The following is an 11,940-nucleotide window of genomic DNA, read 5'->3' as shown; positions in this document are numbered from 1 at the left end:
GCCTTCTCTAAACCCCCCCCCCCCCCCCCCGAGCATGTGTAATAACACCCTTTAATTCAAATCAGCATTTTTCTGAGTTATGGATGCTCTATACCTTGCAGAGTCTAGATCAGGGGTCAGCAATGTTTTTGAGCAGAGTGCCAAAAACACCCACAACCTTGACTTGTAAGATGTTGGCATGCCAGGGGTGGATGGCAGGGGCTGCAAGGGGCCAAATACTTGTTGTGGCAGTGCAGGCCTGGTCAACTCTCCACCATCTGCCCCAAGGTGCGTGCGCCAAGCAAAATGCCTTTGCATGCCATGTTCTGGCACCCGTGCCGGGGATTGTCCACCCCTGGTTTAGATCATTTACTGGCTCCTAGACTGGAATACAAAGGGAGAGAAGTTTTGCATCCACCCCTTCACTTTGCAAATCTGTGACAATCTGATTCATACTCAAGGCCTAGGGTCTTGGGTGAATTGAGCAGGAAATACGATCTGTTAAAACAAATAGTCAAGCCAGCAGCCTTCCACCCTTATCAAGTTGTTTGGAAGGACAGTTGTTTTCTGTCCAAGGACAGGGCATCTCTTTAAGTGCCTTGTGTCTCCTGTAATTTTGCAACTCACCACTGTGCATAGCAAAATCTTTAAAAAATTGTAGAGAAAAGAAAGAAGGGGAGAGAAAAAAAATCCTCTCTCTCTGCTCTCTCCTCACTGGAGACAGCTGGCATTTTAAACTAGAATGCTGGATCCAGTGTCCTTGAAGGACCAATGTCAGATGTTGGCATTATGAATGTCAGACACCAGACGATCACGCAGCTCCATGTCACCAGCAAGGCAGACAGCATGAAACAAATCCAGATGGCAAGGTAAGAAACTACTAGGCAGGAGGGAGGGAGAAGTGTTCTCTGGCTGCCTTTTAAATATTGCTACTGATCTTTCAACCAAAGCACTTAATAGCCTCTGAAGGAGCAGTATCTTCACCTCTTTACCCTTTGGCTCCATCCAGCTTATGCCACTAAAATGCAATCGGGGGTGGAGGTGCAGGGCAGGGGGAGACTGGAATCTGCTGCTGATCAGGATGTGCCCCTGGTAGGAGGAAGTATAGTGAATACACTGGGGGGGAAGAGAGATCATAAGACAGTTAATATGCCTGGCCCTCAGGCTTTAAATTCTGTTTTTAGAGAGTTTGAAGGGTGAAGGGCATTTGATCCCACTCACTCCTCCGAGTGGATTTTACTGTGGAAATCGGGGCATGCCCATCCGATGATATTACATTTGAATCTCCCCGCAGAAGATCTATAAAACCAGAGGTGACTGTAGCCTGTTAGGCTGAGATCCCTGAGAGGGAAAGTCGGCCACAGCAGCCTGCAAGTTATCCCTCACTGGGAGGCTCCGTGCTAGGCCGGTACAGCCCTCCAACAGGGAGACCAGCCAGGAGGAAGAGCAGCGCCCTCCCGGGCAGCCGCACATCAGAGCTGCTCGCCCCAGAACAACCCAAGGCGGAGGCCGTGACAGCAGTCTTGGTGCGCAACCTGAGCGAGCCCTGGCCTGGGGAGATGAAATGGGGCCTGTGACCCGTACAGGCCTCCGTCCACCTCCTCCCGCCCCCGCCCGGGTGCCCGGGGGCGGGGGGCGGGGCGGGGAGGGGCCGGGCACCCCCAGGGCCCCCGCCAGGGGAGGCCCCCCCCCCACTGCCCGTGTCTCCCGCCAGCGCCTCAATAAAGTTTTGGCGTGGGGGCTGCTGGGAGCTTGGCGGCTGCTCCAATCAGCGCGTGCGGCGCGGAGTGAGCGCCCGCGGCGGAAGGACACTGGTAAGTGGCGCCGGCCCGGCGCGTGCTGGGCGGCGGCTGTGGCCCCTGCGGCCTCCCCCCGGGGCTACGTGCGCGGCCTTCAGTGAGTCCCTGCCCGGCGACTACGGGCTCGCCCGGGCGGAGCTCCCGGGCCCCGGGCTTGAGCTTTCCGGCTTGTGTGGGCGCCTGCAGCCGCCTGCGCCCTGCCCTCTGGGGCCTCCCCTGCCTGGTCTCTAGTGCGGGTTCTCGGCCTCTTCAGCGGCCAGGCCCCTGCGTTAGGCTCCAGCCCCCTCGGAAAGTGCCTCCTCTTAACTTTCCCTTGGATTTCACTGGTCTGCAAGGTACAGCTCTCCCCAGCCCGCTACTTGACTTCAGACTAAGAAACCATCACTATCTCTTCGTGCTGACTACCGGCCATTTCCCATTTGCTGCTTTTAGGCTTTGACTGGACTAACCCATCAGCAGGTGAAAAGGACTATAGGGAAGCAAAGGCCTATGACAAATGTCCTAGACATGTTAAAAAATATCTAACTGAAATGCGTACCGTGTGGTTTTGCTCTCCTCTGTTCTCCGCATTCTCTGTCTTCTGCTGCTGTTTTAACCCAGCTACTTGGGGTGTGACCTGTTAACTGACGCCTCTGTCTTTCTGACCAGCAGCAGCCTCAAGTATGTTCTCTTGATTGGGACACTAGATTTACTGGACCTTTTTAGATGAGATCTGATTTGTCTCTACAGGGTTGCAGCACAAAATGCTGACTTGAGTGCAACCAGGGTTACAATCTCCATGGGCAAGGCAAACCTCTTGTTAATGTGGTTGGAGTTTTCTTTTGTTAAAACTTAGTCTTTTGACACAGTGAAACTTGATGGGTAGATGCACGCCACTCCATGCTGCTGGCTACCTTCCCTGGCCCAACACTGGCCTTGGCTCAGTAATTCTGTCACATGCACAATGCCTATATTTTTGGATGTGTGATATTTTTTTTTTCCAGCAGAGAGGATATCTCTGTAATTTCTACATTTCTTTTGTAACATCCTTTATAATTTCTGTGTGTGTTGAGTTTTTGTGTGGTTTCCCCCCAAAAATAATGGTAGCTTTCCACGTAACAGTGGTTAGCCTGGTATGTCAATGATCTGGGCTCGGATTGGGTGCTTAACATATATAGAAAGGAATTGGGGGAAAAAAGCATGAATTCTGCGGTAACAAAACTGACAGATGACACTATTACAGGTTTCCTTTGCTTTATGCTGTACATGCATTCCTGGAAAACGGTGCATACCTCAAGTTCATACAAAGGGAACCCACTTTACAATGTAACAAATTGGGATACATTCCAAGATCTCGATTGTACTGACCCCCACTTTACAAGACCATTTTGGTACTCGCCAACTGCACAGGGTGGTGGTGAATGTTACCATAATAGGGATGGCAACTACAGAAGCACGTGTCACAGACCACAAGCGAGGAGCACAGATCCACACAGGCAGGGCCCTGTCCCTGTGGCAGGGCCGAAATGGGGCTACCAGACCAGGCCCTGTGCTTTGTGGGGCCCTGCAGAGCTGGGTGGAGCAGCAGCGGCACATCCAGCCACTCGCTACCCCCCACACCACCGCTGGTGCTGACGACTGTGGCAGCTTCTTTGGGTCCGAGGCCCATGGGATCGGAGTAGGATTGGGGCCCCGCAAAGGCTGACTTGCCCCGAGTCCTGCACCCTGCTTGGGTATGCTGTGCACACGGGAGACTATATTTGGGTGTGTGTCAAAGCAGCTGACTGAGGGCTTCCACCACACTGATCACATAAGAGTGAATTTACCTTGTATATAATGAATTTTTGGTATAAAAAAGCTCAGCGGATAAGAGTGAATTTGCACATACAGAACCTGCATAAAGCAAGCGAAACCTCTATTTAAGAGGCAAGGGTCGAGAAACCTGAGGAAAACCTGCATGGTTGCTTTGCAAGTTGTATAGAAACATAAAAACAAGCTGACAGTCAAAAATACTAAAAAGCTTGTTTGCACAATCAACAAGTAGTCTGCAGCATTCAGGTTATAGAATTTTTATATCAAGGAGTTGTAAAGCTAGAATTTCTGGTGGTTGGTGAAAACTTGGAAATGGATGGTTGTTTTTGTAAGTATTATTTTTATTGTAGGATTTTAAATACAGGGACCTCCAGAAGCTGAGAGAAAGGGAGGAACCATCAGCAAAGCTTTGGGACATGCCTTACTGTAGAGCTTAGCAGCTTCTCCGTCTTCTGAGTAGAGAGAAGATGTTGGACTTGTTGCCATAGTGCTGCCTTGCACCTTCTTTAGGTGGCTTGATACTGCTACTCCTAGCTGCCCCTAAAGCCTCTAGAAAATCAGCAGTGTTACAGCCTCCTTTTCTCACAGGAGCTTCTTGCTCATCCTTGGGTTTCTCTCTCTCTTCCCCCCCCCCCCCCTTTTTTTTCCCCCCGATTAGTTTCAATTTCTATAGGTGCTGCTGCTGGTAGCTTTCCTAGGGAAGCTGAGGAGTCAAATTGACCTGATTCTTGTCTCTTTCATTGCTGCTTATGAGTTTCTGAATGTAAAGGGTGAAACTGAACCAGACTTGTCAATTTCACTTTGCTGCAGTAGTACTGGAGAGGTCTGGTATGCAGGAGGGTAGATAGTATATCCTCATATTCACTTTCCATTTCGGAGAGATCTTCAAAGCTGTAAGTGGTAGATGGCCTTAATAAAAGATTGGTAGACTATATTCAGAGTTTAATGTGACCACTCTACACACCAGTTATAAAACAATGACTTGTTGAAAAAATATATAAGTAATGGAGTCTTTTTAACCTTGAATTTTGATGTCTAACTCTAAATGTGGGTACTTTTATTTATTATATTTTAGATATTTTATCTGTTATTATCTTTCATAGTAATAAGCTAAAAAAATTAAATTGCTCTATATTTCTCAAAGCTAATTAATTAGATGACACATACCTTTCAGTATTTGAAAGATAACGGATGATGTTCACATATTTGAATATTTAAGCTTTGAAGCCTGTTCAATAAAATATTCAGCATGGCTATATTTGGAGTACATTAATTACGACATTCTTCATTGGACAGCATCACTGTCGTCTTGAGGAGAATTAGTCTTTTTTTTTTAAATGGCAAATCATCATTTAAATCAGTGTGGAGTTAACAAACCATACCTGTCATTGCCTTCCAGTGCCTTTTTGGCTTAAATTCAGTCAACTACTGCAATACATAATGTTTATTTTTAGTTTCCAAATGTTAGAGAACTGTTAAAATGGAGTTTTATTGGACATGGAATAGTAGTTTAATGCAGCAGCATCTATTGATAAGTTATCAATGTTGTTTTACAGAAGAGCTTTTTCAGTTTCGGCTTTTAGCCAAGGGTCGATCTGGCTTTACAGAAGTTAGTTTAATTTCTTTTGTCTGCATTTTCTTTCCCTTAGGTGTCAGTTGTTGCTCTTTCCCCAGCCAGACATGAAAATCTGGCATCATTCTGCTCATTACTGTGGTAGCACTTCCCATCTTGAACAGCAACATTAAGAGTCATACTGCAGTCTCTTGAATACAGTAAATTCTGTGAGTGGAAAGACTAGTTTGCACAGTTGCTTTATCTAAATATTTGAATTTTTGACGTTTAAAAAAAAATGTGATTGGTGTTCACTGCGTAGATGAGAATGAGTTGTCATTTTTACAGGTTTGTTAACCATAGTTAATTAATCTTATGAGGTAAAAAATGACGCTTATTCCAGATTTACTGAAATCCATCCATCTTCAGAGTGGGTTGCTCCAATATTTGCAATTATGGAAGAAACCTTTCGTGGCAGTGACCCCAAGTCTGTGGCCAAAAATGCAGTTTAGGGAGCTGTTCTAGAGTGCACTGACTCTTCATGCTATCTAGTTTCAGTGCTCTCTGAGAAGTTAGCGCTTTATGCTCCTGGCTTTTTATCTAGGTAGTTAATGAAAAAGGGAAGTGGACCAGATCAAACTGAAGTCTGTGCCATTCTTACAGTCAGTGCCACACACTGCTCTCTTGAGAACTGATGGTAGCGGTCTTAACTGTATGGGAAGCATGGTTATTTAGGTCAGTGCCTGCCAACAGAGACTGCTACTGGTAGTGGTGAACAAGAGATCTCTGCCAGGGGGAAGTGGCACATGAATAAACGCAAGAAAGATGTCCTGTACTGCATTGCAGGGCATGAAATTGCTTCTTTTTTTCCGTTGGCTTGCTAATCTCATCGAACAAATCCAGTCTTAGCAGTCTAGTCTGGGTATTGATTAGTAGAAATTTAATTGTCACCTGTGCCCCAAAACAGCTGTAATTTTGCCAAAAGTGTGCTGGGAATGTTTATGGGACCTTTACTTCCTGGAAGTAGGTGTTAGTGTGCTGATCTCTGTGCAAAGTTATTGAATGAAATGCTTGTGCATTGTTTTTTCTGTTCACTACAAAAGTTTGAATTGCCAAATGTAATGCTTCAAAACCTGTTCCTGTCCAGATAGAATTAAACAGTCCCATTAGGAATGTTAATAGTGGGGCTTATGGTCAGGACTGAAATTATATGTAAGGATGTAAAGTCATTCCATTGGAATTTTTGCGGTTTTCTACTGAACTATTTCTTAAATCCAGGCATTTTTGAAAAGACAAGTTCTTGAAGTAAAATATTTTTACTTTTTCTGGACCATGAGTAATGAAGCTAAGCTTGTAATCCACTTCAGGCAATATTGGCTGTTTGCAGATGTTAAAACCAAAAACCTGCGCTTTACTGGAAGCAGCAGCACATTACTTTGATGTGGCTCTGTGGCATCTGTATAGATCAGATGTTTCAGCAGGGCTTTCTGGTACTTTTAGCTAAAGCTGATTTTATCAGCTATTAGATAAAAATGCCAAAAAACCCCACTAAAGCACCTGATCTGTACGGACGTTAGATGAGCTGGGTCCAACTAGCACACTGCCTCTTCTGGGCATGTGCTGGCTTTGCTGTGGGAACAGGCTGAGTTTAAAGTAAAATGCCATTTTTTTTTCTTTTTTTTTTTTTTTTTTTCCATAACATCTGCAAGCAGCTATCATGCTTTGTTTGCTATGTCAACACATCTCAGTGTTAACATTTTATTGTCTGTGGTCATACCCAGTGTCAAAGAATCTTATAGACAGCATGTTGTCAATGAGCCATGAGTGGAGTGACCATAATTGCAGGCCTTAGTTTGTCTTGTCTGACCCCTTGAAAAAGCCTTGCTGGTTTCACTTCTGTATAGGGTCACTCTTACAAGTCTAGATAAAGGAGGCAGTTAGGGGAGAAAAGCAAGTGGAAGGAAGGAAAATGTTCTAAGAGTAGGATTACATTAAGGTTCACCTTTTTAATTTAGGGCTCTGGTTTTCAACCTTTTTTAAATTTGTGGACCCCTAAAAATTTGGAATGGAGGTGCGGACCCCTTTGAATTGTAGGTGTGGGTATTCGCATACTTTTGGTTGGTCATAGTCATCTTTTGTGGGCTCCTTAGTCTGTGGACCTCCGGGGGTCTGCAGACCACAGTTTGAAAACCACTAGTTTAGAGAGACCTCAACCTTTGGAGCTGTGCAGCAAAGCTACCATGAGTGCAGGCTGTCTTTCTCATCCCTTCATTTAATTGTATTCTTTGGTTGGCAGTTTTCATTCTGTGGGAACAATTGTTGGGCGTTTGAGCTCTCTACTGCAGAGCTTTTGTAAGATGCCAGAAAAGAAGATGCTACAATGAGCAGTATTAATGCTTTGAGATCCGATGTTGTTGCCAAAGATGGGTGTAGTGCCATTTTATTTGTTCATGTGGCTTCCAGACACTCATCTACCTCCTTTCCCTGGAATAATTTCATTCACTTTCTTACTGTCCTGTGTTCTGTTGTTGCTGTTTATGGATCCTGACAAGATGCAGACATTTGGATGCTGAAATTTATTTTCATTGCAGTAACTTGTCTTTTAAAGTAACTAGGAACCCATTGCTTAGTTCCCAGAACACTTTTGATGCTGAATTCCCATTAAAGGGAGGTGTTTTTTGTGTGTGTAGTCCATTTTCATGTGTACTAGCCTCTGATGGCATGGTCATCACTGCTGTTCACATCAGCACTCTGAACATTTGTCAGTAATCAATGAAAATAATGGTAACATATCCTTCCTTTTGAGTCATGGGGCCTGCATGTAAGCTTGTCCCCCTGTTGTTTGCTGTGATTTCATTAACTGGGTTTCATTTTTTCATTTTATTGACTGCAGGAGAGAGTTAAGTATGTATTATTTAGCATTAGGAAAATAAGCCCCATTTCCAGATGAAATCTTTGGGGTCTATGGTACTATGCCTTTCCCAGCTTCTTGTGTCTTGCTTCCTATTCAACTGGGCCAGCTTATTTCAAGCTTACAAAGAGCTGAGGTCAAAGTATTCATATTTGTGTGCCTCAAGTTAAGCAGCTGAGAAGTGACCTGACTCCTCCAATGCTGAGCCCTTGTGGCTCCAGTTAACTTAGCTGAGAGTCTGAAAGATGTGGGAGCTTAGACACCCAAATTTGAACACTCTGGTCCATGTCTTTCATTAACATGAGCATTCTTGCTGAAACTAGACGGTGACTTTCTCATGTCAGTCCCAAGAAGTGTACATTCCTATTTTCTTCTAGAAATTGCAGTTGCTGTTCTGAATTCTGATTTATGTGCTGCTTTAATGACCTCATCAGTTACAGCCTGTTTGCTAAATATACACTTTACACTGCACAGTTCCTTCAAATGATACATTCACCCCTGCAGTGTATGCGTGTAATTCTCATAAACAGTAATGAAAGCTTCCTATGTGCATTAAGGAAAGACCATATAGCCTTCACATTGGACCAGCCTGTTCATATTTCTTCCTGTCTGTGGAGTTAGTGATGCATAGCTTGATACAGTTAAATATAGAAAGGTTGAAACACAAGGAGTTTAAATCTTAAGGCTCAGCTAACACCAAATCCTTCACTTGGACTATTGAGGCTTCTGCTTGTCTCCTTCCTACCCATCATCTGTGTGTCTGACTTCAATTTGGGTACTACGTCAGACTTGGGTTTGTACACATCTCATTAAGAACTCCATCTTTATTAGGCAGTTTCCTGCTCTACAAGTCTACGTTAAAATATTAATAAGATTTCTTGCAGGTTGGGGTTGACCAGTAGCTGAATTGTCTTGTTACTTAAGCTGCCTATTCTTGTTGTTTCCTTACTCGGCTCCTTACCATAGGTTTTGCTGAGGGGTTTCCTCAAGCAAATCTCTTTCCATTTCTTCCCTTAGGGTTTCTGCCTGTTCTGTGTAGAACCTGCATCATAAATGGACACCGAAGGGTTTGGGGAGCTTCTCCAGCAGGCAGAACAACTTGCAGCTGAGACAGAGGGTATCTCTGAGCTTCCCCACGTGGAACGCAACCTCCAGGAGATCCAGCAGGCAGGGGAACGTCTGCGCTCTCGGACTCTGACCCGCACCTCACAGGAGACTGCAGATGTCAAGGCGTAAGTGGCCCTTTGTATTTTGAATGCAAAAGAAATGGGTTTTATATAGATTTAATTTCTTGTGTAAACCTCTTGAGGTGGGGGGTGAATTAGTTGTTTTGTGGAGGCTGAATAGTTTTATGTCCCCGTAAAGGTCTCTGCATATCTGCTGCTATGGTAATTGAAGAGGTATGAGCCCCCTCAGTTGTCTTACCTGTTTGTTGATCTCCGCCATGCCTGCTTCTGTTTTCTTCTGTTTCCTGCTACTGGAAACCAGGATGCAAAAAAAAAAAAAAAAAAAAATGACTATCACTTAATTCTAGCTGTATAATGGCCTGCATCATATATTTTTCTGCTCTTGGGCGTCCCAGCCATTGCCTTAAGTTTGAGTATTAGGCAGTTTATATGTTATTTTCCCAATATTTTTGTAGGAAGCCAACACCCCCTGTCTTGCATTAGGGTGTTAAGTAAAATTCCAAGCATGAGTTGCAGATTACCTCTGAATGACACTTAATATAAGGAAGAAAGAATGTTTTTGTGAGGTGCTTGGATAGTACAGTATAGGGGCTTCTTCAAAAAAAAATACACAAAAAAGTAGTAATTGGCTGGGGGATAGGGCTGATAACATGTCGATTAAAAGTTGAAAACCAGCCTCAGTTTCCTTATGAACAGCACAGAGAATGGCTGTATGTTATACTGCATTTGGGAGGAAACATGCTGTTACCAGTTTACACTCTTCTTAGGGTTTGGGGTGTAAATTGTTGAGGGGATAGGACAGGCAAACCATTCAATTATTTTACCACTGAGACTGAGTCAGGGCAAGAAATGGTCAGGGGCAAGCCTGGGGTTATTGTCCACCTTGGGTTGTGTGCCATTTTGTCAGTGTACCTAAATTTTTTTTTAAGTCAGATCACTTACTTGTCCACTGGGAAGTAAGTAATTACTTTGGGGGTTTGGCTGTCCTAAGTTGGCAGCCGATAGGATTTTTTTTTTTCTAGCCTACTTAAATGAACAGCTCATTTTCTATTAAGACATCCTTGTGTTCCTTATTTCTGCATTGAAGTTCTCCAGCAGAAATGGTGTTCTAGCTGGTAAATAGCTACTAAATTCATATTTTAAAAGGACAGGGCTGTCATGAGTCTAATGCTCTGCTTTTTTTGCTTTGCAAAAGTCTGTTAAAGCCATAGTTTCTCTAATGGTCTATCAGAGAAGTGTGCCCAAAGGCAGAACAGTTACCTGAATATATTAATGGTCATAGTGGAAAAGGAATATTTGAAATTGGAGTGGAGGTGGCTGAGACTTCAGATGAGGAGCTGTGGAGCAGACAGATGGCTGACTCCAGCACTTTCATTCTGCTTTGCATATGGAATTTCCTTCCCTTGCTTATGGCTTTGTTTGAAAGAGATGGAGTTTAATCTTCAGTGGGAAGGTGGGCCCACCTTCTTTATACAGTTTGCTTTGTCACTGTAGCATAAGGGGCTTCCCAAGGGTGAAGGAAGATGAGTGACATTCTGCAAGGGAAAACAGCTTGCAAATTTCTGTCCGACTCCATCCCCTCCTCCTTTCATTTCCTTCGTCCCCTCCCAGTAGGTAAATCCATTGCAGTTACTTCAGAAGCAATTTGCTTGGGCAGTGCTGGAATGAAGGGAAAAGGAGGGATCAGGTTCTAGATCATTAACTGCTTCTCTGCACTATGCTTCTTGCTAGAAAGGAGCCTGGGAAGAACTTGAAAATGCCTAGGGGTATAATAAAGATGACCAGGATCAACTAAATTACTGGAAAGCAATATCCCTATCCCACACACTTGATAGAAGAAATTGGCATCACTATTGTTTTGATAAGTGACCAGAATATTCATTGCCACAACTGACCCCAAACATTAAGGCCACCAATTTCTGTAAGTTTGTTCTGGATGTGCCTGAAAACTAAGTTCCCAACATGCTATAGAATTGTCATGGTTGGAGAGATTTGGCAGCTATACAGTACTGCATTGGGTCCTGAGAGCAGAGTTAGTTCAAGAAGGGAAACCCGATTCTCTTTACTTCCTTTCAGGGCTCTGGTACTGGACAGTGTGTACGCACACGTGCATTCACACTCGGGAATTATTCTTGTACGGATGTCATAAAAAGATGTTCTGTTTGTATGCATATAGAACCCAGGTCTGTGTTTGAAAAGTAATTTTCTTCCAGAGACAGTAAAAGGAGCTTTATTATCTGCTGAGTGCCAGTATTATCCCTGTTTAATTTTCTCCCATGTAGATCTGTTCTTCTTGGGTCAAGGGGCCTTGATATATCTCACATCTCTCAGCGGCTGGAGAGTCTTAGTGCAGCCACTACATTTGAGCCTCTTGAGCCTGTGAAGGACACTGACATACAGGTAAGATTTTTTTGTACAAGCTGTTTATGCTATCCCAGCAAATAATGGGTATTTGTTAGGGGTGCACTGATAGATTTTTTTGGAGCCAATACTGATGGCTAATTTTTAAGGAGCCACATTGGCCAATACTGATCCAATTCAGATATATGTAGCCCCGCAGCATGGAGAACAGCCGGGTCTGGCTGGTAAGTCTCTGTAGGGGAAGGGAACGGGTGTGTGGAGGCGCAGATTGAGGCCCCTGCGGTGAGGGAGGGAGTGAGAGTGGGGCAGGGTATGGGACTGAGCCACGGTTCATCTGGGGTGGGGGGATGGGGAGTGGGG

The 11,940-nt window shown here is 44.3% G+C and overlaps 1 protein-coding gene across 6 annotated transcripts in view; it reads left to right on the top strand.

The window, feature by feature from the left end:
* The first annotated feature begins 682 nt into the window (after positions 1–682).
* Positions 683–11,940, top strand: part of NUP93 (nucleoporin 93) — a 153,656-nt gene continuing 142,398 nt past the window's right edge. For 2 of the 6 annotated variants that reach the window (XM_025212692.1, XM_006031030.3), the window contains exons 1-3: positions 1,652–1,793; positions 9,050–9,264; positions 11,502–11,619. In XM_025212692.1, coding sequence (XP_025068477.1) covers positions 9,086–9,264; positions 11,502–11,619 — 297 coding nt within the window. In that variant the 5' untranslated portion in view covers positions 1,652–1,793; positions 9,050–9,085. The other 4 variants (XM_006031033.3, XM_006031032.3, XM_006031031.3 and 1 more) reach the window with 4 other exon arrangements.

The sequence above is a fragment of the Alligator sinensis genome, unplaced genomic scaffold (assembly GCF_000455745.1).
Source record: "Alligator sinensis unplaced genomic scaffold, ASM45574v1 scaffold1000_1, whole genome shotgun sequence".
Lineage (NCBI taxonomy): Eukaryota > Metazoa > Chordata > Crocodylia > Alligatoridae > Alligator > Alligator sinensis.
The sequence above is the reverse complement of the archived record's forward strand: the minus strand, read 5'-3'. Positions and strand labels throughout refer to the sequence as shown.